The sequence below is a fragment of the Prionailurus bengalensis genome, chromosome D4 (genome assembly GCF_016509475.1).
Source record: "Prionailurus bengalensis isolate Pbe53 chromosome D4, Fcat_Pben_1.1_paternal_pri, whole genome shotgun sequence".
Lineage (NCBI taxonomy): Eukaryota > Metazoa > Chordata > Mammalia > Carnivora > Felidae > Prionailurus > Prionailurus bengalensis.
The window spans coordinates 92,928,914-92,953,040 of NC_057359.1; the positions used below are offsets into that span (position 1 = coordinate 92,928,914).

At 64.1% G+C, this 24,127-nt stretch overlaps 1 protein-coding gene across 1 annotated transcript in view; it reads left to right on the forward strand.

Moving 5' to 3' along the window:
* The window catches only part of CCDC187 (coiled-coil domain containing 187), a 36,221-nt gene extending 17,349 nt beyond the window's left edge, over positions 1-18,872 (forward strand). The window contains exons 11-25 of the mRNA XM_043565321.1: positions 2,288-2,352; positions 2,768-2,881; positions 3,825-3,946; positions 4,062-4,153; positions 6,940-7,025; positions 7,692-7,819; positions 8,522-8,609; positions 9,939-10,085; positions 10,997-11,160; positions 11,968-12,072; positions 13,254-13,552; positions 13,951-14,084; positions 14,445-14,554; positions 15,103-15,176; positions 15,666-18,872. Of these exons, the coding sequence (XP_043421256.1) occupies positions 2,288-2,352; positions 2,768-2,881; positions 3,825-3,946; positions 4,062-4,153; positions 6,940-7,025; positions 7,692-7,819; positions 8,522-8,609; positions 9,939-10,085; positions 10,997-11,160; positions 11,968-12,072; positions 13,254-13,552; positions 13,951-14,084; positions 14,445-14,554; positions 15,103-15,176; positions 15,666-17,413 (3,476 nt within the window). The 3' untranslated portion in view covers positions 17,414-18,872. The remainder of the gene's footprint in view (positions 1-2,287; positions 2,353-2,767; positions 2,882-3,824; positions 3,947-4,061; positions 4,154-6,939; positions 7,026-7,691; positions 7,820-8,521; positions 8,610-9,938; positions 10,086-10,996; positions 11,161-11,967; positions 12,073-13,253; positions 13,553-13,950; positions 14,085-14,444; positions 14,555-15,102; positions 15,177-15,665) is intronic.
* Positions 18,873-24,127: the final 5,255 nt, after the last annotated feature.

Below are 24,127 nucleotides of genomic sequence, written 5' to 3' on the forward strand. Positions count from 1 at the left end.
AGGCAGGGGGAACAGGACGGGCGGTGGAGTGGAGGCCCGCCCCAGGCTCCCTGTCCCTCCCTGTCCCTCCCGCGTCCCTCCTTACACTCTCCGTCGTCGGTCAGGACCTACCTGTCCGTGGGCGGACTGAAATTCTGTGATGGGGCCTCTTTATCCTGAGACTCTAGGCAGGCCCCCCAGAGTCATTTGAAATCTGAGCTGCTCCTGCCCGGCGTGGCCGAGAGCAGGATCTCGGGTACCTTGAAACCAAGCAGTGAGCACCTGTGCCGGGCGGGTGTCCGACGCCTCCTCCAGGAAGCCTCCCGGATAGCACGCGGGCTGGGCCAGGTCCTGCCGCTCACCCTGCCCTAGCTTGCTCTGCGGGCCGTGAGGACTCACTGCAGTCCCAGCCAGTGCCCGCCAGGCACGTGTGCCCGGGGAGCGTTTGCCGAGAGCACGAGTGAACTGAGCGCCCTGATCGCCCCGGACCGGCCACCGTGTACCCACACATGGGTCTCGCTGGTCTCACCGTGCCTGGGGCCGGGCCCGTCCCCGTGCTCTGCTTATGGAGGAGGGAGCTGATGCTCAAAGAGGCACCATGGCCTTGGGCCAGATCTGTGGTAGAGGGGGGATTCGAACCCAGCTCTTCCTGCTGGGCCAACGCTGCCCACCGGAACTTTTGAGACCCCTCTAGACCAGTGCTGCCCAGTAGCACTTACTTTCAAGACTCCACCAGCCAGCACCACGTTGTCCAGCAGAAGCTTCTGGGTGGAGGGAAGCGTCCTACACTCTGGGCTATCCAGCAGGGTAGCCATCAGCCACGCATGGCCGTCTGGCCAGTGAAATGGGGCCGGAGGGACCGAGGAGTGGAATGTTACGCTGACTTCCCTTTTGCGGAAGTTAAATGACAGCAACACGCGTGGTGGGGGGCGACTGTGTCTCCACCCAGCGTGGGGGGGAGGGGGGTCCCGTCAGCTTCTGGCTCGAGGCGGTGACTCCCCGATCCCAGCCTCCTCCCTGAGAGCATGCTGACGACTACAATCATGGTCGTTACACAGCCGTGTCGGGGACAGCTCACTTTCTCCTGGGTCACCGCTCAGAGCTCAGGGGCACTCGGCCCGTGTCTCCCTGGTGACCGTCTGGGGTGCTGGCGTGGTGTGGCCGGAGGTGACAGGGAACACCCCTCCCTGAGCCTTGGAGCCTCCCGGGTGGCCGGTGGGCGCTCAGGCTGGTGGGGCCTCAGGGGTCCTGGGCATCTTCTCCGGCTTCGGTTTCTCTCAGTGGCCACAGAACAGAAGCAAAAGAGGGTTTTTCCTTGTCGAGGGAACTTTGGCTCAGAAGAGACACGTCGAACCGTTCTCCCATTCGGGTCTTCATTTCCCACCGAGGCCAGCTGGTGGGGGCAGGGGGAGGGCTGCCGTGTGCTCAGCACGGGTCACACCTAACTGCTCCCCCTGGGGCTTCCGAGTTTCCCGCACTGCCGTGGAAACGCCCAGGAGCTGGTTCGGCCACTGCCCACAGCCTCTGCTGCTCCGACCCCGGAAAGCTGAAGCACACTGGCCAGCGATGACCGAGGAACTCCTCCCAGAGCCACCCACAGACCGGACGCCCTCCTCTGCCCCCTTCCACCAACACCAGGCCCGGAAGACGGGAGGCGGGCCAAGGAGGGAGCGCGCTGGGCCCCCTCCGGCCGTGGAGTCGCCCCTAGAGGCCCCCTCAGGGGGGCCAGCAGCACCAGCCTGTGCGCAGGGCCCAAGCCAGACCCTCGGGGGCCACAAAGGGAAAGAGGAGCCCCTGTGGCCTTCCTGATCCAGGCCGGGAGGCCGCGGTTTTCACGCCCCTTCTCTGGAGCAACCCCAGAAACCCCAGGGACGCCTGGGGCCCTGTGCCTCTGTGTTAATAGGCACCCGCCCGGCCGTGACCATTGTTACGGTGGTGACCGCTGCCATCCGGCCAGCCTGTGTTAGGTCACCCCTCCAGCAGGAAGGTGGGAACCTCTGTTTGTCCCACCGAGGCTCTGAAGGGCTAGCGATTTGTTTTAGGTCGCCAGGGAAGGCGGGGTGAGCCCGGGTCTGCTGCTGGGCTCCGACTCACCATCTCTGCAGACTTGGGCACAGCTCCCCGGGGGAGTGCGGCTGAGGGTCAGGCCGAGCCAACCCTTGGGGCCGTCGAGGAGACGCAGGAGCTGTCTGCCTCCTCCTGCCACGGGCAGCCCTGTTCTGCCCCCCCTGGACGCGCGGGAAGGAACTGTCGTGCTGGGAGTCTCCCTGCCGGCCACTTACCTGCCCCTTCTCTGTGGCTTCCACAGGTCAGCATTCCGGGCACCTTGCCAACATCCCCCAGAAGTCCCTGGGCTTTCTCAAGTCACTGAAGGTGCGTCCCACCCCATTCTGCCAGGCCGATGGCAGCTGTGTCCCCTAGAGGTCTGCTTGGGGCGAGCTGGGAGCAGCCCTCGTCCCCCTGAGGCTGAGCGAAGGCCCCAAAGCGGGCAGCTGTAGAGTGTGAGCGACGGCTCTTCCGCGGGGGAGGCTGCGTGGGAAGGAGGGAGGGGACAGGCAGCTCAGGACGAGGACCGCCTCAGCCGAGAAGGGGAGCAAGCCGCGGGCTGGGGGGAGGCCCGGCCACGAGTGGGGGCTTTCGAGCCCCGCCCCCGAGAAGTGTCCCGTTCCCCGCGATGGCACTGCCTGCCCTCATGGGCTCAGGGCTTTTGGAGAGCTGTGGGGGCAGCAGTCTGGGCGCCCCCCCCCATCCCTGCCCCAGGAATCCTGAGGCTCGGCCCTCCCTGCAGCTTGACCAGCAGAAGCGGAAGCAGGCGTTGGCCCTTCTGCGGCAGCGGGCGAAGCGGGAGGTCTGGGAGACACAGAAGGCCCTGGACGAGCTGCTCTTCAAGCACCAGGTGCAGGTCAGGCACGGACAGGCCCCACGCGCGGCCCTTCCCAGGTGGCTTCGCTCTCTGGCTGCGTGGGGGCCACCTGCCTTCACGGAAGGTCGAGGCGGGGAGGGTGCAGATACAGTGCCGCCTGAAATGTGAGCCCTGCCGGTGCCCAGAAGAGGAGGGGGCAGCTGCGGCCAGAGGCCAGCTCAGTGGGTTGCACACAGATGCTCACAGGACATTCTGGCCCACCACTGACCTGGGGGCACCTGGCTGGGGGGACAGATGACCGCCCGCGCCTTCCACCCGCCTGTGTCCCCGGTGGCACCAGAGTCTTGGGCTCCCTGTTGGAGCTCGTGAGCTGATATGTGCCGGAAACTCACAGCCCTGGCAGGTCGGCCGGGAGGGGAAGGGGACCCACATCTCCAAACCACCTGTGCCCGGCCCCCCTGTGTTCACTGGTCGGGATGGCCCCGGCCGATGTCCAGGATCCGCTTAGATGTGATGGGCTTTCTCTTCTCTGTGTCTCTGGTCCGGGGGCTGTTGGGATGGACTCACGCACAGCACATCTGGGGAGGCATTCCCGGGAGGGTGCCCCAGCCTGGGGAAGCACGTGCACATGCATGTACACGCGTGTGCCTGTGTGTGTGGGCAACATACACACCCGGCCCCTGCTTCCTCTCCTTCCCTCTTTCTTCCCAGCACCACAGCTGCTGCAGCTGAGAATCAGGGCCCTGGCTCCCGCCGCCCTTCATGCAGCCAGCCCCCGCCCCCCGCCCCCGGGCCATCTGAGACCCCCCAGCTTTGGGGTGCTCCAGCCCCGGCCTTGCTCTGTGTCTGCCGGGCACCTGCCACCCTCCCCCACCCCGCCACGTCCAGCCCTGTCTGGGGGGCAGGGAGGGACTGTCAGCCTCGCGTGGAGGCCTCTGAGGTTGGGGCCCCCACCACACACCCCACCTTCCCGTTCTCACAGCGGCTGATGGGGAAACACTCCACCGAGGCCAGGCCGAAACCGGCTTCGGAGGGGAAGCAGCCACAGGTGTGCGGAGGTCTGGAGCCAGTGACTTGTCTGAGCACCATGACAGCCAGACCCAGGTGGGGCCCGAGGGGGGGCGGCTGGCCGCCGCCACCTCCCAGCATAGAAGAGGGCGGGCAGGGCGTCTGGGACAGGCTGTGTCTCCAGCGCATCTCTCCCCCCACCCCTCCCCAGATCGCACCCAGCCCAGGGCAGAGCCGCGGCCGCGCCCTCCCAGGACCCCCGGGAAGGACAGCGGAGTCGGGAGGGCAAGTCGGCTCCTGCAGGTAAGGGTCTTGCAAAGCACACACGCGGCGAGTGCCCGGCCGGCAGCCGTGGGCAGAGGGCCCCGGACGGCGGCGGGCGAGGGCTCGTACGTACGGCCCAGCCCTCAGTGACAGCAGACCGTCCCGGTGCCCTGTGCACCTCACCCAGATCTTTCCTGAACTCCACCGTAGTTCCTTATGACCGTGCTGTCGATGTTCGGTCAGCTTTTAACCAGTCCGTGCACACCCGTTCCGGGTGCTCGCTCTTGCTTTGTGTAGACACCATTCCCGCCCTGGCGTCGCGCCGTCCTTCTGCCCGGAGGACCTCCCCTAACGCTTCCGGACGGGGGGGGGGGGGCGGTGGCGACATCTTTTAGCTTTTGTACGTCTAAGGACAAACTCATCGCATCGGTGTTTCTGAAATACCCTTTGCGGAGTGTAGCCCAGGCGGACCGTGTCTCCCTCCGGCTGGCAGTGGCGCCCTGTCTTCTGGCCGCGTTGTTTCGCACCGCAAGCCTGCGGTCAGTGTCGCTCCACTCCCGCGCACGCTGTCCCTTTCCTCGGCCGCCTTTCTGGCTTTCTCCTCGTTACTGCCTTGCGGCTACTTGATGTGATACGGTTGCGTTCGGTTTCTCTTTAAAAGGCTCTCGTGCTTGGGGTGCGTGGCGATCCGGGCACCCGAGGGTTTATCGTTTGCCTCGTGCCTGGGAATGTTCGGCCACGGTGTCGTCTGTCTCCTGGCCAACAAGCCTCCACTGGCAGGGACATCAGGACACCTGAAGCCCCGTGCTCGCGAGGCTCTGTTCTGTTTGATTCTTTTTTTCTTCTGTGTTTCCTTGTGGAGAGCTCCGACTGCCATGCCTTCAAGTTCATTACTCTTTTCTTCTGTGGCCACTGATCTGTCATTAATCCCATCCGGTGTCTTTTCCTTCTCAGGTATTTGGGCTTTCATTTCTAAAACTTCCACTTGGACACTTTTTTATATCATCCCTGATTCTACTCAACTTTTTAAATATATAGAACACAGTCACAAAAGCTTTTAAATTTTTTTTTAATGTTTATTTGTTTTTGAGACAGAGAGAGACAGAGCATGAACAGGGGAGGAGCAGAGAGAGAGGGAGACACAGAATCCGAAGCGGGCTCCAGGCTCCGAGCTGTCAGCACAGAGCCCGATGCGGGCCTCAAACTCACGGACTGTGAGATCATGACCTGAGCCGAAGTCGGATGCTTAACTGACTGAGCCACCCAGACACCCCCAGTTATAACAGCTTTTAAAGGCCTTCTCTGGCTAATTCTACCGCCTGAGTCAGTTTCTACTGACTGTTCTCGTGATAGGGCGTGGCTCTTCTTCCTGTGCCTGCTGAACATTTCGACTTTTACCTTGCCGGGGGGGCTGTGCACACAGTTGTGAGCTTTGTTCTGGAACACAGTTACTTGGATGCAGCTGGAGCCTCCCGGGTGTTGTTTTCCTAATTTGTTAGGTGGGTTTGAAGCAGGTGTCTCCCTGGGACGGAGGCAGGACCTTCTGTGCGCTCTGCCCTGAGACCCGTGGAGCATGAGGTTTTCCAGCCCGGCTGGCAGAGACAGGCATGGCCCCCAGGCTCTGATCCTTCCCGATGCTTCTCTCCCCAGCGTGGGGAGCTTCCTCACATGCTTTCACCAGCCAGTTCCCACTGAAGGCTGAAGTGGGGGGCACTCCAAATCTCCAGGTTCTCTTGGCGCAGCTCTCTTCTCCCTGGTCCTTTTTCCACGAGCTTTACATGCCTCGGTCTCTCCAGACTCCCAGCTCCATCTTGTCTCCTTTGGGGGTCTGACAGGCTCTGCCTCAGTTTCCCCTTCTTGCGGCGGAGCCTAGAAACACTCTCAAGGCAGTCAGCTGTGACAATCAGGGGTCTCACCTAACTTGTTTTCTGTCTCTCAGGGATCACCGTGCTATATGGCCTGATGTCCAGGGTCTGGAGAATTGTTTTTTCATATACGTATTGTGAATGTTCATATATGTGTACATGCATATACATAAGTGATTTTTTTGTTTTGTTGCTTTTTTTACTGTTTATTTTTGAGAGAGAGACAGACAGAGCATGAGCGGGGGAGGAGCAGAGACAGGAGACACAGAGTCCAAAGCAGGCTCCAGGCTCTGAGCTGTCAGCACAGAGCCTGACGTTGGGCTCGGACTCACAAACCGTGAGGTCATGACCTGAGCCGAAGTCAGACGTTTCACCGACTGAGCCACCCGGGCGCCCCGATTTTGTTGCTTTTTAAAGTCATTTTTAGCGGGACAGTAAATCCACGATCTGATCCCTTTTACTCTCTCGGCGGGAAGCACAAGTCCTCAAATTAACTTTCTAAAACCATAGAGTCTTTTTCCATCCACCCAGCACAGAAGGACAGCTAGTAGCGGCCAATGCCAAAAGAGCTGCTTAAGCCCGGAACCTGCTGCCTCCCCACCTGCTGGATGCCGGACCTCAAGGGGTCACGCTCTGGCTCTGGGCCTCGGTCTCGGAAGTGAAGCCGCGGGACCAAGTCATTCCTGAGGCTCCTCTCCCTTGGGTCTGGTCCTTTGTATGATCAGTGGGTTCACACACAACTTCACACCGGCACTAAAGAGGCGGTTAAATCCTCCTGGTGCAGCCTTGTGAAGATCTGATGTGAAGCTGTGTGTATGTGGGGGGGGGGGATTACACTACCCCAGATATCCTACCTTTGAGAGGCCCTCCTGTAGAAAAGGCCACTGGAACCCTTACCTGACCCAGCAGGCTGTCCAGAACCCCTACAGGGCCCAACCACAGACTGCTTTCTGTCCTCAGAGCCCAGGCAGGAAGAGAGGCCAGATGGAGCCCCCTCCCAGCTGCCCCTGGCCAGGCTCTACCCTCAGGACAACCCCACCCACCAGGTACAGGGAGAGGTACTCTGGGGAGGCAGGTTCAGGGGAGGTACTGGCATTAGCTCTTAGACCCAAATCCTCCCTCAGCTGCCTGGAGCCATCGGGTGCTGAGGCCCACCTCTCCTAGAGCCTGCACTCAGAGGATCTCTGCTGCAGATCCTGGGCTGGGATGGGGGTGGGGGGAGGCACTCCCTGCCATGGGCATCGCCCACCCTTCCAACTGACATCTGCCCAAGCCCCTTCCTCATGCCTGGGGTGGTAGGTGAGAGCAGGCATTTCGGCAAAGTGCTTCAGGCAAGGCTGGCCCCCACCTTTCAGATTGCACATTTCAGGGCAGGTGGCCCAGTCTTTCCTCAACCCTCTTGGGCACAAATACGTGCCCAGACTGAATCAAGGCAAAAGACCAAAATGATGAGGACCCCTCCCTGCCCTCGGGAGCCCGCAGTCGGGAGGGGGGTACCCCGCCCCAGGAAAGGAGGCACACAACTCCGGATGAGTGGAGCAGACAGTCTGGGAGGGCTTGCTGGAGGCGCCGGCCTCCTCCCCTAGGCTGGGCACCGCTCCCACCCGGCGAAGCTGGTCCCGGAGCGGCCCGGTCGGTCTGCCCCGCCCCAGCGGAGCCCGGCGGGGCCCTGGAGCGCGAACCCCGGAGCCCTCGGCTGCTTCACGCGGCAGATGCTTGACGTGAGCCTGCGGGAGGCGGAGCTGCGCGCGCAGCACCAGGCTGCGATGCTGCGCCTGCGCGAGAAGGCGCTGGAGGAGAAGATGCGCGCCGAGCTGGCCTGGCTGGAGCATCAGCGAGAGTGAGCGCGTGCGCGGCCCCGCCCCCGTTCCGACCCCGCCCCCGAGCCGCCCCGCCTGCCACTCGGGCCCCGCCCCCGACCGGACTCCGCCTCCCACCGGTTTCTGGCTCCTGCCCCGGTCCTGACAGCGTTACGGGGAACAAACCGAACCAACCGATGCAGATAGTAATGGGTGTTTGCGGGGGGGGGAGGGGGGGCCTCCAGCTGCCTCCTGCCGGTGACCACGGAGGAGACACGCCCCTTAAGGGAAACGTCTAGAAGCGGGCCTTCGGTGTCAGGGGGGAAGCATGGTTTAAGCTTCTTGATATTCCCTCACTGGCTTCCAGTGAGTGTATTCCAAATAAGCTTCCCCCCCACCCGGCCACCTCCCACTCTCCCTCCTTGGGCAGTTTAGGAGCCCGGCAGGCTGTGGGGGTTCTATCCCATGGTGGGCCCCGAGCCCCGCCCCAGGGGACCCTTTGGGTGGGCTAGAGCTCCAGGGTGGGAGGCGCTGCCCTTCCTTCATGTGTCAGGCCCGAAAGTGGTCACGAAGAGCGGGTGGGGAGAGTGACAGTCTGGACTGAGCCCCCGGCCCCGGGTTCCCCCAGCCTGCCCCTGGTGCATGGCACTGGGAGGGGGGCGTCCCAGGTCCACCTGGCCGGCCAGTTTTCACATCCTCTTGCTGAACCTGAGGTGGATAGTCAGTCCTGCCTCCCCCCTCAGGTATCTGGGCGGCGAGGGGAAGGACACGATGCTGGCGGCCTTGGCAACGTGGCAAGAGCAGGCGCCCAGCAAGCTTGAGCAGGAGCAGGTAAGGGTGACCCAGCCCCGTCCGGCGGGCAGGTGACCAGCACCGAGTTGGTCCCGCCATCCTCCTGGCTGGGAGTGTGGGCCTTCTGCACCACACCTTGATCAGTCCCCAGCCCTCGCCACCCTCCAGGGCCGCTCAGGACCCTGTGGTGCATGGGGAGCGCCCAGTGGCCGGGGTGGGGGCGGCGTGGCCTGGATGGGGTGTGGCCCTGTAGTCCTGTGTCCTGCGGCCTCTTGGAGCCTCAAGAACGGGAGAATGACAGCAGTGTGTGTCGAGGGGCCAGCGGGGCTTTAGTGCAGCCAGCACTGACCAGGGTGAGCGTGTACCACTGCAGAGAGGGCTCAAGCCCAGTTTCCTTCGCTGGAAAATGGGCACCGGGGCCGCTGTGCTGGTGATCTCATCAGTGTCCCAGCATGCTGTGTGGTGGGGACTAGTGTTAACCGCCTCCCTTTATGCAGATGAAGAAACCGGGGCTCAGTGTAGGGGGCTTGTCTCACTCAGGGACCCTCAGAGGGCAACGGGGGGTGATGCTGGACTTTGGGTTGGCAGAAAACTTCCGCCCACGGTGGCCTGTATGGGCCAGGGAGGGGGGGGGGTGGCAGATGTGGGACATGGCAGTTACTGGGGGCAACAGGAGGAGACCCAGAGAGAAAAGTGCAGGTGACACCATCTGTTGGGCACACCCTGACCAGTGAGCTGTGAAGAGGACTTAGAAGGAGGTCCGGTTATCAAATGGCAGCTAGGTTCTGTGTTGCAGGCAGAGCCACTGTGGAGGAGGCTGGGGTCTGGGCCCCTGGCCACCGGGGCTTGAGCAGGACAGCTCTGCCGAGCCTTAGTTTCCTCTTTGACCTAGGAAGGCCTCCACCCCCCAAAGTGGGCGTGCAAAGACCCCAGCAGGTGCTCCAGGCAAAGGTGGCCCTGCTGAGGGGTGTGCCATCAGAGACAAAGCAGGGACCAGAGGACAGATGGGGACGGTTGAACAAAGGGACAAGTTCCCTTTGGGTGGGGGCAGTGCCCGGAACCTGGAGACAGGGAGGGCGGAGTGGGGGAGGGCGGAAGGGCAGCCGGCCTGTGCCAGTCTCGGTTGGCCGACCCAGGGTACGACACCCTGCCTTCCCTCCTGCTTCCTGCCAAGCCTCCCGGGGGCCAGCAAGCCGAGCAGGACGAGAAGGGCGGGGGGTGTGGAGGGGCTCAGGGAAGGCCCCGTCGGAGCTGGGCTGCCCCCACCCCCAGACACCCTTCATCCCTTTGATCACGCGTGCACTTCTCCTCAACGTGTGCCTGGGTGTGGGCTTGGGGGTTTGCTGACGTCTTCCCTGGCCGGTTCAGAGAGAAATCCGATACCTGCGGGACATTCACCTGTTTTCACACCAAGAGAGGAAACTTCTCCTGCAGCATGAAAAGGACATCGACTCCCTGCAGAGATCCATGGTGCACCTGCGGCAGGAGCTTCAGGCCCGGACCAGGCTGCCTCAGGTGGGCGCTCTCACTGGGCTGGAGGCCAGGAAACGCTTGGCACCTGGCTGTTCTGTGGGACTGTCCCTCGTAAATACGCCTGTGACCCAGGTTGGGGAGGGACCGAGGAGGAGTGCAAAGGGAAGGCAGGAGGGGCACGCAAGGCGGTTTCCTGGACACAGTGGCCCGGCTGGGCTCTGGAGGAGGAGCCCCCACAGTGGAAGGTGCTCCAGGCCCAGAGGTGCGGGTGGGAAGCCCAGTGGGAAGGAGGGAGGTCAGGCTAGAGCTGGGATGGGGCCAGGGCTGTACTCACGGGGGGGCAGGGCTGAGGCAAGAAGCAGAGGTGGCCTGGGCTTTTAGGGGGAGCAGCCCCTTGGGGGACCCAGAGCAGCAGGGGTGTCCTTGCTCCAGCTCCCCGTCCCCACCACCTGTCGCACGGAGGGGGCTGTGGGGACACAGAGCAGGGCAGCTGTCCCCAGCCCAAGCTCTGTTGAGCTGCGGATGCTGTGGCCTTGCCTGGTTGGATGAGGATGGGATGAACTGGGTTCTCTGGGTTAACAGTCACCCTGCAGGGGGGGCAGTTGAGCGGTGTCCTCCCTGCCCCAGGCCGGCCCGCAGGGGAGGTGACCCAGGGCTGCCTGCTGCCAGAGCATGGCCTTGGGTGTGAGCTCGGTGACCCGGGCAGCCTGCGGCAAGGACTCTCCAGGTCTGGGCCTGTGTCTGCCCTGCCTCGGGGCCGCTGCCCGGCCTCGGGGCCGTTAGCATGGCACGCAGGGCTCCTGCGAGGCTAGGACCACCTGCTTCAGCTGGTGAAGGCCGACCTGCGGGGGCACACTGGCCGCCACGCTGTACGTGAAGCCTGCCACCCGCTTCCCCTGAGGGGCGGTGACCCACACGTGTCCGTGCCAGCTCCCTCGTGCTGTTTCTCACAGAGTTCCGGCCTTGAGGTCAAGACCACTCAGACGGAGGGGTCTGAGACAAGTGTGCAGCTGAAGGGCCCTGCACAGGGCTCCTCGCGCCCCTTGTCACCGCCCGGGCCCGCCAGCCCCGCCAGCCACTGCCCCCGGACAGGCCCTGAGACCCCACGAGTCCAACAGTGAGTTGGCCCCGGGCGGCCCCGGTGCTTACCATTAAAAACCTTTCCTGTGCTGCTGGCTGGGGTGTCCTCCCCTCTCTGAGCCCGGTTCGTCATCTGTTAAGTGGGGACAGGGCTGCCACCATCCCCGAGACGAAGCGAGTAGACCGGCCTTGCTCCAGGGCAGCGGGCGGCACCCGGGTGGCCACGCGGCGGCCAGGAGCCCCTCCGAGGCTGGCTTGGGGCCCTTCTGCCAGCTGTGGCGGCCGGGCCTTCTCTCACGGGCCCGGCCACGTGGCCGCTGGGCTCCTTTTGCAGCAGAAGGGCCTCTCCCCGCACCCTAGAGGGGCCCTGCCCAGGCTGAGTCACCGTGAGGGCGGAGGGGGAGGCCGGTGAGCGGTGCCACCTGACCGGGAGCCTCGCTGTGGGAGAGAGCCAGCTGCCTCAGCCATCAAGAGCGTCCCCGCGTCCCTGCGCTGGGAACAACGCCGCCTCCCCTCTGTCTTAATTACAACGGCGCCAGGGCTGGCTGCCCACGGCCAGGGTCTAATGACAGGAGCCTGGGGGGTGAGGGGGCGACGGTGTAGGAGGCAGCCCCCACCGCCCCAGAAAGGGCCCACCCCTCCCCGCCGGGGGGGGGGGGGGGGCCTTTGCAGGGACCCCTGTCTGCCTGCGGGGGGCACCAGCGCCTCCAGTGGCCTTCCTGCCTGCGGAGGGGGGGGCCCTTTGCACGCCTCCTCCTCCGTGGAAGGGGGTCAGTGCCCCTCGGCTGCCGGGGCCACGAGCCCCACTTTTGGCTGCCCTGAGAGCGTGCTTCTCACATCTCAGCACGGGCCCACGCAGCCTTCGAGTTACCATCGACTGCCGGATCTCTGAGGACACTCCGGGCCGACTGTACCCTCTTGGTGCCCAGGAGCTGGTTCCTGAAGCTGGGTGGGCGGGGCCGTTAGCACAGGCTTAGCACAGGCGGGGGCGGGGGGGGGGGCAGGGAAGGGGGGGTGCAGGCCGCCGTCCGTCCTCCCGCCAGGCGAGGCCTCCTTTGCTGTCCTCATCACAGCAGCGATGCGTTGTCATCGCTGGAAAGCTGGGGACCAGAAAGGCTGTGTACACGTTGGGAAAATTTCAGATGGCTTCTAACCGCCGCCTCCGTCACCGTGAGAGAGACTCTGAGTTTTTGCTGGGGCCGTGCTACGCAGAGAACTAGCTGTCCTCCCTCGGTCCAGGGGAGCTGAGCAGCGCTGCGAGTGGGTCAGGGCCCAGGTGCATCCTTGAGCTCTGCCTGTGGAGCCACCCCCCCTGCACTCAGCCCACAGGGCTCCTGGCCTGAGACTTGGCGGGGGGGTGGGGAGAGGGGTGACAAGCCTTTGAAAGGGCTCCAAGGGCTGCCATTCCAGTTTGATTCCTGAGGCAGCTCTGGGGGTTGGGTGATGGGCTGGGGCGCACACCCCTTGCTGTGTCCTCAGGGTCCTTGCTCCTGGGGCCAGGCAGGGGCCTGCATCTGGGACACACTCATGGGGACAGGTGCCTCCCAGGCCTTGCCCCAGAGAGGCCAGAGCTCCAGCCCCTGCCTCGTCTCCATCTGCAAAGGCCCCAGATTCCAGGCACCGAGGAAAGCCCTTTGACCCCACTCCCCGTTCACACCCCTGACGTGGGTGTGAACCCAGCGCCAGATGCCCAGGGCCCCCTGGGGGAGTTGTAGCACCCGAAGGGAACAGAAACAAGTCAAGCCACACCCTAAAGAGTGGCCGGTGTCCCAGCTGGCCCCTCCGCCTGCATTGTCGAGGGGTCAGGAGACCTGGCAACCTTGCCCCCCGGCTGCCTCCTTGAGGCTGGGACGGGGGGGTGGTTTCCTGATGCCCGTCAGTGTGCTCAGAGCATGGCAGCGGGTCTGGGCATGTGGCCTCCCGGAGCTCAGGTGGGCCCGGTGGTTTGTCCCCACGGAGAACTCTTGCCGGAGCGCCCTATGCTGGGGAACAGGGACAGGCGGACGCCTCCGGCCCATCACCCTCTGGCGCTGTGCCTGCACCTCGCGAGCCCCCAGCAGGGACCCGTCTGCTTGGGGCGCTGCCTGGGAGGGGAGGGCCCAGGACCTGTTTTCCTGCACCCGTGTGGTGACCGCTCGGCCACCGACCACAGCTGTCCCCCGGATGTGACACGTGTTGTCCCATTTGTGGAATGTTGTGGTCGGGGCTTGTCCCCCGGGAGGGCATAGCCCGGGTAGGCAGTCCCAGCCCCGCCCTGCCTTACAGCCTTCTCAGCAAGCAGGCGGATGGGACGCCCCCCCAGGCAACCTCAGCTGCGGAGAGTCACCGGCCGCCTCCAAGGTCCGCGTGGGGAGAGGACACTCCTGTGGCCGGCAGCTGGCCCGACACGGGGCGCCGGCTGGAGGAGAGCCACAGCCCCGTGGGCCAAGGTAACCGGGCACCGCGGTGGCAGCCGAGGACAGACGGTCACTCTGGCCCTGGCAACTGGGGGCAGCATCGGGCTTGAGGTCAGACAGACCTGCGTCCTGGCGCACCTCACACGCGCCGTGTGGCCTCCCTCTCTGTGTCTGGGCGCACGGCGGGCCCGTTTGCAGGAGGGCCACCTGCGTGTACCTTGACCGATGTTTCCGGGCAGCGGGGGCTGGGCGGGCGCGGAGGCTGTCCTCCCTTCCCTCCGTCTCCTCCTCCGTGTGAAGAGGGGCCAGCTCAGGGGGTGTGCGCCCTTCCCAGGGCTGATTTTCTCACAGGACTTCATAATTCCTGGACGCTGTGCCCCCGCGTCCTCCGTTCTGTGCCCATCAATGCTGACAGTCCCCTTGCCTCACAGGAGACCCCCAGAGCAACCCCAGCCCCACGTCAGCAGAGGAGAAGACCCGGCCTCTGACAGACAGCTGTGCACAGAAGCTCCAGGGCCCGAACTCCCCGGGCGGAGGGGGTCCCTGCGGCCCCCTGGAAACCAGCGTGAGTTGAGGCTAGGTCCTGCCCTGGCTGCAGGCAGAGTGGGGGCCTGGCCGTGGCTTGGTCGGGCTCTACCGTGTGGCTTTGGGTGGGGGCCACCCTGTCCACCAGATGATGGTGTTAAGGGGATGGGACCTCTTTGGCCCTTCTCATCTGGATTCCTCTGTTGAGGGGCCTTTGGTGCCTGCTGGGAGGAGGGGTATCTGGTAAGTGGGGGGTCTCCTCGGCGATCTTTAAAGGGATGGTCTTTGTTCCTTACGGTGGTAACTTCATGGGAGCACAGGGCTTTACCCACGGCTAAGGGGCACGGACCGATGGCCTCGTGGCAGTGGCCACACCCTGGCTGTGGTCTTTCTCCCACAGGTGGTTGAAGGCCGCATCGGCCTAGCAGGGTCAGAGCTGGGGCTGGATTTTGCCGGCAGCCCCGTGGAGGAGCCCCACAGAATGGAAGGCTGGTGGCCGGGGGAACAGAGGTATGCGGTCTGGTCTGGAGGGTTGCCTGAGCCCAGGGGACCCGCAGGCAGGGGGTGGGGTCCTGGGGCATGGAGACGCCCGTCCTCTCGTTGGAAGAGGACAGCTCACTCTGTCCGGGTGCCCCTCGTCCTGGACCGGGTCCTTTGTGCCCCCTCAACCCACCCCATGCCCTCCTGAGTCTGACCCCCTCTGTGGAAGCAAAGATGTCACCTGGGGAGTTGGCCCACGATCCCGTGCTGGGGGCAGTGGGAGGGGCCCTTCCAGGGAACGCGTGCCTCTGAGCCTCACAGAAAGCAACGCCCCCCAGAGACCTGACCCAGTGGGGACTGAGGCCAGAACCTCCTAAACACAGGGCCCCCTGCCCCCACCCGGGGAGCCCTGCGCTCTGACGGTCACCTCCTGTCAGGACAGATACCTGGCGGGCACGGGTGTCAAGCTTACGGGGGAGGTGAAGGCCCCGTGGAGGCCCTGAGCCGTGGGGACGAGGCTGGGGGATGGGGCCCTCTCCTGGGCGCCCCCTGGGACATCCGCACAAATGTGTTTGCAGGACCGAGAGCTGCGGGCAGGACCCCTGCGGCCCCTTCTCTCCACCGGGAGCCGCCCAGCTGACCGCTGCTCCAGGTGAGGCCCCGCCGTGCACCAGGACCACGGAACCCCCACCCGCGGGTCCTCTGCTGCCAGCTCCTCCTCGGCCAGAGCCACCCTTCCCCCAAAGCCCCGCGGGGGAGCCCCGCCCACTCGCCATACCCATCAGGCGGCCGTCCAGGCAGAGGACTGTAGGGCCCCTGTCTGGAGCCATCGTGCCCCAATAAACACAGGACGGCTGCAGTTCTGAGGCGGGGCCCCCAAGGCGCGGAGACGTCCCCCCAGACACGGTGCCCTTACTTGTGCTGGCGGGTGGGTGGCCAAGCTAACGGGTGTGTAGCCGGGGGGGGGGGGGGGGGGGGGGCGTTGGCGCTCCGCGGACCACGCTGGGGCTGTGGACCTTTCTTCCGCCTCCACCGGGCCTTCTGGTCCCGATCCGCTGGCTTAGGGGTTGTGGGGTGTGGGCCGCAGGGGTGGCAGGGGCGAGGGCTGGGGGCCTCACGCCCAACTCCCCCCTCTCCACAGCTCCGGTACCACCCAGCCGGCCTGAGGGCAGCCCCCTGCCGCCGCTCAGGGCCCCCTCGGACCCGGGCCCGGAGTCCGAGGCTGCTCCCCAGAGCTGCTCGGGGTCTTGGGCGGGGTCCCCTGCCTCCTCCTCCCCGAGTGGGGTGTCCTGCTGCTCTCTCCAGGAGTTTCAGAGAGCAGCCGCCGTCCTGGTTCAGCTCTGCGAGAGCCCCGTCTCCGTGTCAGGCTGGGGGGGTGGGGACGTCCCAGACACGGACCCTGGCTGTTCTGGGGAGCTCTGTCCTCAAGACTCCTGGGGGCTCCACCGGGGCGGGGGGCAGGTGGCCCTGGAGAGGCCAGAGGGCGGTGGGGCCGGCCCCCTGGGCGGCCCCTCCACGGAGCCGGGGGGCGTCCTGCGGGAGGGCTGGCCGCTGCCTCCCCTGGACGCCCCCTCTCCGAGGTCAGGGTCAGAGCTGTCAGAGGCGTCCAGCGAGGTCTGGGACGAGGAGAACCTTCTGGAGCCTGGCTCGGAGCCCTCCTTGTCTACAGGAGGCTCGTCCCGCCTGGAAAATGGCGGGGCGCCTGGCTCTCCACTTGCTTCCTTGGGCCCTGGGGAGGGGCAGGAAGCGTCTGGAAGCACTGGGAGCCTCATCCGTGAACTCACTACGGAAGAGGGCCCAACAGACGTCCCCCGAGGCTCCCCGCATGCCCTCCCGTCCACGCGCTCGTCCTCCAGTGACTTGGACCTGTCCCTTTCGTCTCCCTCGGGGTCCTTGGCATCCGAAGGGGTGGATTCTGGCAGAGGAGAGACCAGGCCTCTGCAGGCCTCGGCTGCCTGCCCAGAGGGGCCCTGGGACGCTGCCCTGAGTCTGCCCAGCGACAGGACGCCACGACAGTCCTGGTCTGAGCCTGAGGTCCCCGTGACCCCGCGGGCTCCTCCTGGGGACCCTGGCGGTCTGGTGGCCCTGACACCCCAGGGCTGGGCACCCAGATGTAGGGGCAGTGGAGACTCCCCTGCCCCCGAGGAAGCCTGCCCCACGCCGTCCAGCAGGGCCTTGCCTGAGATCCTGTCCCCCGTTGACGAGGTGCTATCCTATGGCAGTGCCGACCTGCCCTCCGCTCACAGGGATGCCCGCCTCCCTCCTCTGCCTCCCATCTTCCCAGCAGAGGATTTGGCCAACACGACCAGCCCCGACTCAGGAGACTTCCCTTCCCCACCTGAGGATGTCATGTCTCCTGGGAGCTTGCCGGGGCCCCCGGGGGAGGATGCCTCCATCAGAACTGGGGAGTTGCCCTCCTTGTCTGAGGAGGACACACCCGAGGCACCATCCCCAGGGCCCCAGGAGCCGGGGCTCTGCCTGAGGGCAGGCAGACAGGGCGGAAGCCTTGGGGACGAATTGGGTGAGTCACGTTCGGTTTCCAGGGATCAGGCCGTGGGCAGCCAGTGGTCTGACCCAGCCGGCTGGCCAGGGTGCCCCTCTGGGGGCAGGGCAGGAGACGCCCCGGGAGGGCTCCCAAGGCTGCCGGTGCGGCCCCCGACCCTGTCCAGAGTGGCCTTTATGGCCGGGGAGGGTCCGCCAATGCTGTCAGCCGCTGGCAGCCCTGGGCAGGGTGACCCAGCTCCTGCTCTGGGCGCGGGCCCCTGCGCTGACCCGCCGGGCACGGAGGGAGCCAAGGTGGTGGATTTGGTCTCCAGCCAGCTTAGCAGGAGGATCCTGTGCGACACGCTGGCTGTGCTCTTGGAGCCGGCCCAGCCGGCGGCCCCCTGACGGAAGAGCCGCCGTGTCCCGCAGGCTGGCCCGGCGGCCGCTGCAGGGCCTCGGGAAGACGGGGCCCACGGTGACGTGGGGTGCCACTGCGCATGCGTGTGCATGGCGTGTGGGATGCTCCGGGAAGCCTGGGCCACCGAGGGCAGAGCCACCATTCAGAACAGCCTGCCTGCGGCTGGCCCCCGAGTGAGTAGTCGTCTGGTGCTGGGCTGGGGCCTGGGCGGGGACATGGCGGGGAGTGCGGTGAGCTCTGTGTTCTTCCGGACGTTGGGGCCACTGCGTCCGTCAGGCGCCTGGAAGGGCCCCTGATCCAAAGACTTTAAGAGGCAGGAAGGTAAAAGCTTGTGCGGGCGTGTCCAGAGGCTGGCCGGTCGAGGAAAGGTGTGGCGGTGATGGATTGACAGAGAACGGTCTGGAGGGGAGCGGTCCCCAAGGACGAACCGGAGACCACATGCCGGGAGGCAGAGCCATCGGCAAAAGCCGGGCGGAGAGAGAGAGAGCCGCTCTGGGGGGACAGGGGAGCAAGGGGCGGTGGAGACGGGCTGGGGATCACGTCCCCACGGACTCACACCCCAGCTTGGCGGCTTCTGAAGGCCAAGGGCATGCACGTGGGCCGACCCCGCTGTGGACATCACAGATCTGTCAACTCAAGGGCCGGAGGTGACCAGCCACGCCCCAGGCCTGCCCTCTGGCGGGAGGTGGGCCAAGGGCTCCTTGAGGACTCAGGACTCCTGGAGAGGCCAGAGTCCGATTCCTGGTGGCTGTCCACCATCGAATGAGCCCTCGGGATGCAGGGTGGCCTTGGAGCAGGGAGCAGTTTGCAGAGGTGTTGGCGGTGCGATCCCTCTAGGGCTTGGCTCCTCCCCTCCAGGGCAGGGACTTCCCGGGCCTCAACAGAGGAACTCCTTTGGAGTTGACACTTATGGACCCCTGGGGAGCCGGCGACTTCCGTGCACTTGCGGTTAGCTGGGGGGCGTGGCGGAGCCCAGAGTTCTGCCTGTGCCCTCCACCTTCCAGCTCGGGAGCGGCGGCCGCCTCCAGGCAGCCCTCCACCAGGCCCCCGCTTCAGGGCAGTCTCCTGTACCCAGGCCAGCTGCTCGCCAGACGGACTTTTGTCACAGGCTCACTCGTCCGGTTTCACGGCTCAGGGAGGCACCAGCTGAGACAGTTCATGCTGATTTCGCACTGGGTCCCCCCACGCCCACCAGGGCACCCCGGGACGGGCTTGGGCGGGGGGCAATGTGCTCTTGCTGTGCGTATGCGATTTCAAAACAAGTTCTGAGCTACAGCTTTCCTATTGATTTCCTTCTAGTTTTCTGAACAAATCAGTCTGTGATTTTTTATTTTTTTTCTATTTATTGCTGACCCTTTTGGATTTACGAGGCCGTGTGAGAGGGATTATGTATTTTACACACACACGTTTGGCATGGTAATAAATCTCCCACCTCAAAACCCTGCAGATTTGCCTCAAACCCCGTCGCCCCCTTTCTGGTCGCCGTGGGGTGGGGGGGCTGTGCTCCTGGCGGGGCCGCGGGCCTCCCAAAGGACCTGTCTGGGGGCCGCCTGCACCGGTGGCCCCTCGCCCGAGACAGCGGGGCCCAAGGGAGGCCACGCTACAAAATGAGCTCCATGTTTCAGGTCGGCGCCGTGGAGGGTGTCGGAAGCCCTCCGTCTCAGCTGACACGGCGAGTGAGGGGCGTGGGCTCCGAGGTCCGTCTAATGACACGCAAAACATACACACCACACTGCGCTCGCCTCGGCTCCGATCCCTGCTAACCTCTGGGGCCGATAAATCTTGGTCTCCAGAAGGGCCATTATCCTTCATAGAAAGTGGTTATTTCTGGGGCGCCCGGGGGGCTCAGTCGGTGGAGCGTCCGACTTCAGCTCAGGTCACGGTCTCGCGGTCTGTGGGTTCGAGCCCCGCGTCACGCTCTGTGCTGACAGCTCAGAGCCTGGAGCCTGCTTCTGGTTCTGTCTCTCTCTCTGCCCCTCCTCCACTCATGTTCTGTCTCTCTCCACCAAAAATAAATAATTGTTAAAAAAAAAAAGAGGTTATTTCTTAGTTAAAGCCCACATTTAATTTTGCAGTCTGTCTCTTTCAACGGCCCCTCTTAGCTGTACCCTCCTGCATGAAATGCCCACGGATGCACCTTCAGCATTTCAAATGCCAAATCCCAGACCAGCTTTAGGAAGCCTTTGATTCCTTACCACGCGCGGCCGTGACAGCCGCCCCTATAAAATACAGCGAGGGGGCCCCCGAGGGCAGGTACAGAGAAGTGACAGCCTTGTGCACTCCGGGGGAACACGGCAGCACCCGTTTGGATGGCGCCTTCCTGTGCCGGGGGCACCTGGCTCCCGGGGTGGGGGGTGGGAGGTTAAGTGACCAGGCTGGGTCCCCACCCCCGGGCCAGGTTCTCCGGCAGCGAGGGGACGTGGCTGTCCAGCGAGCACCCAAACCAAACCAGTTCCGTGGGTCAGACCTGCCCTGTCCATGCTGACTCCCCAACCAGCATCTGGGCCCCCCAAGGATGTCTGCGAGGCCCACACCTGTGCCTGTGGCCCCTTGTCCTGCCCGCCCACCCCACGCCAGGCATCAAACGCCAAGCTGCTGCTCTGCATTCCCAACGGCGTGCACACAGCTGGGAGCAGACCGCAGTGTTGGCAAAACATGACTACGCGTTTAGGGCGCGAGGCAGGATCGCGTGTGAACACATGCGCCCACACGTGCACCCCGGCCCTCCCAGGGCTCCTGCGGCTGCCCCCCCCCCCCCCCGCTGGTTGGGACCCTTTCTGTCCGGCAGCTGTGTCCGTCCAGGCTGTAACGTGACACAGCCGGGGTGTTCAGTGATGCTCAGAGCCCTTCCTGAGTCCTGCTCTCCACGTCTCACTGGGGTCGTAGCAGGGACCCCATCCCCGTGCCTCCCTGGCCACCGCCCCTGCCTCCGCCCCCCCCCCCCCCCCGTGTCACTGTGAGGACACAGAGGATTGTCGCCACCAGGCTCTGTCCCCGGCCTGCAGCAGTGCTCTGGAACAATCCTCCTGGTAGGTCTTCCGGAGAATGGGCGTTCTTCCTAAGCAGCCGTGCCCAAACGCAAACACCAACTGGGGGCAGGTCCTCGGAGGACAGGGCCTGCTCCGGAGTCTGGGCTGTGGCAGGAGTTCAGAAGCGTGTGTGGGGCGCAGAAAAGGCACAGTGGCCCCGCCCCCCGCCCCCAGGGCCCCTCTCGCCGCCCGCAAGCTGGCGTGGCTGCGGCACTCAGAGCAGGGAGGGAGCTCCGCCTTTGCCCCTGAGCGTCAGGGGCACTCAGGCTTGAGACCCCCTCTGTCGAATGTGTGCCACGTGCCCTTCACCATAGTCCGTGGCCCTCTGAGCCTCAGTCTCCCCCTCTGTAAAACAAGAACACAGATGCCTCGCTCCGTCAGCTCCAAGATGCAGACCTGCCCCCGTTGGAATCACCACGAAATCAGAGCGCGTGCTTCGATTGGAGGCATCTGAAAATGGCAGCGGGTTTCCTTCCTTCGTGGCATCTGCGATCGATCGTGGTTCATCTGACGGTGGCCCAGGCCGAGCGCCCCCTCCGTGCAGGTGGAGGAACCGATCCAGGGGGTCTCCAGGGTGGGGTCACGGGCTTTGAGCCGGCCGGGAAAGCCATGGAAGCTTGGAAACTGCTATTGTTGCCTTGTCTCTCAGACCCTAAGTTCCAGCCCCCTCCCCCACACCCTGTTTTAATGTTTCTGAGTTCGGCTGCATTTTACAATCAGTGGGCGCCTGTCCTAAGAACCTTCTAGTGAATCGACACGGCCTGCGGGGCCAGTGGCGCTCTGGGTTTGAGAAGCGACCCGTGCTGTGTTCAGGGTGCTGAACAAAGTCCGGTGCCACGGGCCCCATGCCGCGGAGCAGGTGTGGGGTGAAGTAACACCCGGCCACGCTGACTGCACCGCGGGGTGGGCTCACGGTGTCCGTGGCGCCAGCCTTCCTCGCTTCCCGTGGGGTGGGGCTGGTCCTGGGGAGGCACACCGTGCTTCGACCTGCCTTCCCACAGCAGGAAGGGGGCACTCCTCCAGCACTCCCCGGGGCGATGGCTGGCAGAGAAGGGACCAGGAGACCTGAGTGGCCCTTCGGTGGGGCCAGCACGCACATCGTCTGGCTGCCCCTGAGACGCCCCTCTGGCTCCCTCAGCACGTGGATGGGGACACACACGAGCCCTGGGGAACACTTGTGACAGGACGACTTGCACCTGGGGAGGGGAGGGGCATGGTCCTTCCAGGTGGCTTTGGGCATTTGCTGTGGACTGAACTGTGTCTCCCCAGAATTCATTCATGGAAACTTGCCCCCAATGTCACGGTGCCAGGAAGCACATTAGGGTTTGATGAGGTCACGAGAGTGGGTTCCCACGATTGCCCTTGTGCCCTTATGAGAACAGACCCCAGAGAGTTCTCTGTCCACGAGAACACACAGAGGGACGTGAGGACACCTCGAGAAGGCGGCTGGCGATCTGTGGGCCAGGAAGCGGGCCTCTGGGAGCTGACCCTGATGACCCTGATCTGGAGTTTCCAGCCTCCTGAGCTGTGAGAAACAAAGGTCTGTCGTTTAATAAATGCCTGTGCTGTGGGGTTTTGTTACGCAGCCTGAGCCGGCTGAGACAGGGTTCAGAGTTAAACCTCTCCGGGAAGGGTGGGGAAGGGTGCCTTGGGCCTGAGTGCTCAGAACCCACCCAACAGTCCGCCCCTGACAGTCTTTGCCCACTGGATGACCAGAGCTGGTCTGCGCACTCAACGGTGGCCATGTGACTTCATGGCCACGCCCCCAGGCCGAGGCCAACAAGTCAACCTGGTCACAGGTGGAGGGGGGCAGGGACCGGTGAGGCCGAGATGGGCTCCACCCCAAGGCAGCAGGGGACCCCAGGGGCACCCAGCAGAGCAGGAGGGGCACCTGGAAGCATAGGCTGCAGGCGGGGGCTCCCCTCGGAGGCGGAGGCAGCACCTTCTGTGGAGAGAGGCGGAGAGAGGCTGAGCTGGTCGGGTGCAGGGTGCAGCGACCCCTTCCAGCCTTGTGTCCCTTGGTGCCCACGCACCCAGGGATCACCTGCCTCCTTCCCCTTGCGCTCCACGAGGCACACCCTGGCTCTCCCCGACCTATTCCCTGCCGGGCCTCTCCTTCCTGCCTGGATCTCCGCTGTCCTTCCCCCACCACCTCCCAAAAACCTCCTGGGAGGGGCCACCGAGCCTCTCCTCTTTCCCTCCACCCTTTCTGTAAACGCCTTGTCCCTACGTCACTCAGAACACCTTTGTCCAGTCGCTAGGGAGCCGTGCCCCCCCCCCCACCAGGCACCTGTCATTCTTTCCTCCCATCTATCCTTCACCTCCGTCTCTGCCCTCTCCTGTCCTCCTCCGACCTCCAGGTTGCTCCTCTGCCTCCCTCCCACCACCCCATTTGCTTCAGTCCAGGGCTCGGGGTGTGGCCAGTCCTCTTCTGTCCCCGTGGCCTCCTGTGGTGACCTCAAGCGGTCCAACCTACCCTCTGAGCCCAGACTCTCACAGCCAACCAGTGGCCTGGCACTTGCCTCGGATGTCACAAGGTCAACGGATCCAAAACAAGCTGGAGTTCCACCCTCACCCCAACCTCCGTCAAGTGCAGCTTCCTGCTTGCAGCGGCTCTGGCCAAAACCCTGCGAGAAGACACGACCCCTCCGTCTACACTCGGGATTTAATCCACCGCATGTCCTATCTTCCAAACTGACACTGTCACTAACATTGCCACCCAGCCCTCACCTGATTCCCACCATCTCTTGGAGGGCTGTGACAGCCTGTCACAGCTTTCCCTCCTGCCCCTAATACACGGCAGCCAGAAGGGCAGAACCACATCTCTAGTCAGAATCCTCTGATGGCCACTGTGGCTTTCAGAGCCAGGGGCCCTAATCTGCAGCCTGCCTGGTGAGGCCCCTCCCTGTGCTGTTCTTGGCCGCTTCCCTGGTTCCCTCTCTTCCCCTGGCTAACTCTGCTCCAGCCACACTGGCCTCCTTGCTTTTCTTCGAACGCGCGTGTCCCTTCTACCGCAGGGCCTTTGCACACGCAGTTCCTCTGCCTGGCGTGTGTAGGAGCCAAGTGGCCCGAAACAAGAATTTGAACTTCCAGGCCAATGACTGTTGCTGACTCATATCCGCTCTGCGACCTACTTCCTTTCTTTTTTGTTTCGGTCACACAGTTCAGAGAAAATGTTGATATGCATAACAATCAAGAATAGCAATGTAAAAACCAGGTCTCCTGTTGAATTAAGCAGAAAGTCACAGGAAGCTTTACTTCCTAGGGCTGCAAAGGTCACCTGGAAAGTCCTAAACCTGGGCACCATAACACGTCTGAATCTGTGTGGATGTCTTGCTAAGTTTCCCAGAGATAAAAATCTCATATTTAAAGGTCAAGGTCAGGGGAGCAGACACTCTGAAGCCCCAGGTGGGGTTTCCAGATGAAGCGCAGGACCCCCAGTTAAATGGAAATTTCCGATAAGCGGCCAGTCGTTTACGAGTCCAAGAACCTCCCGTTAAATTTGCATCTCAGACACGGGGCATTTTCGTTTGCTAAATGTGGCGACCCTGGGGTGGGGAGGGGCGGGGCCAGGCCCTCGGGGGCGGGGCCTGGAGGGCGCCTGGGAGGCGGGGCCGGGCGCTCGGGGGCGGGGCCGGGCGCGCGCGGCGCACGTGACGGCGGTTGCCAGGG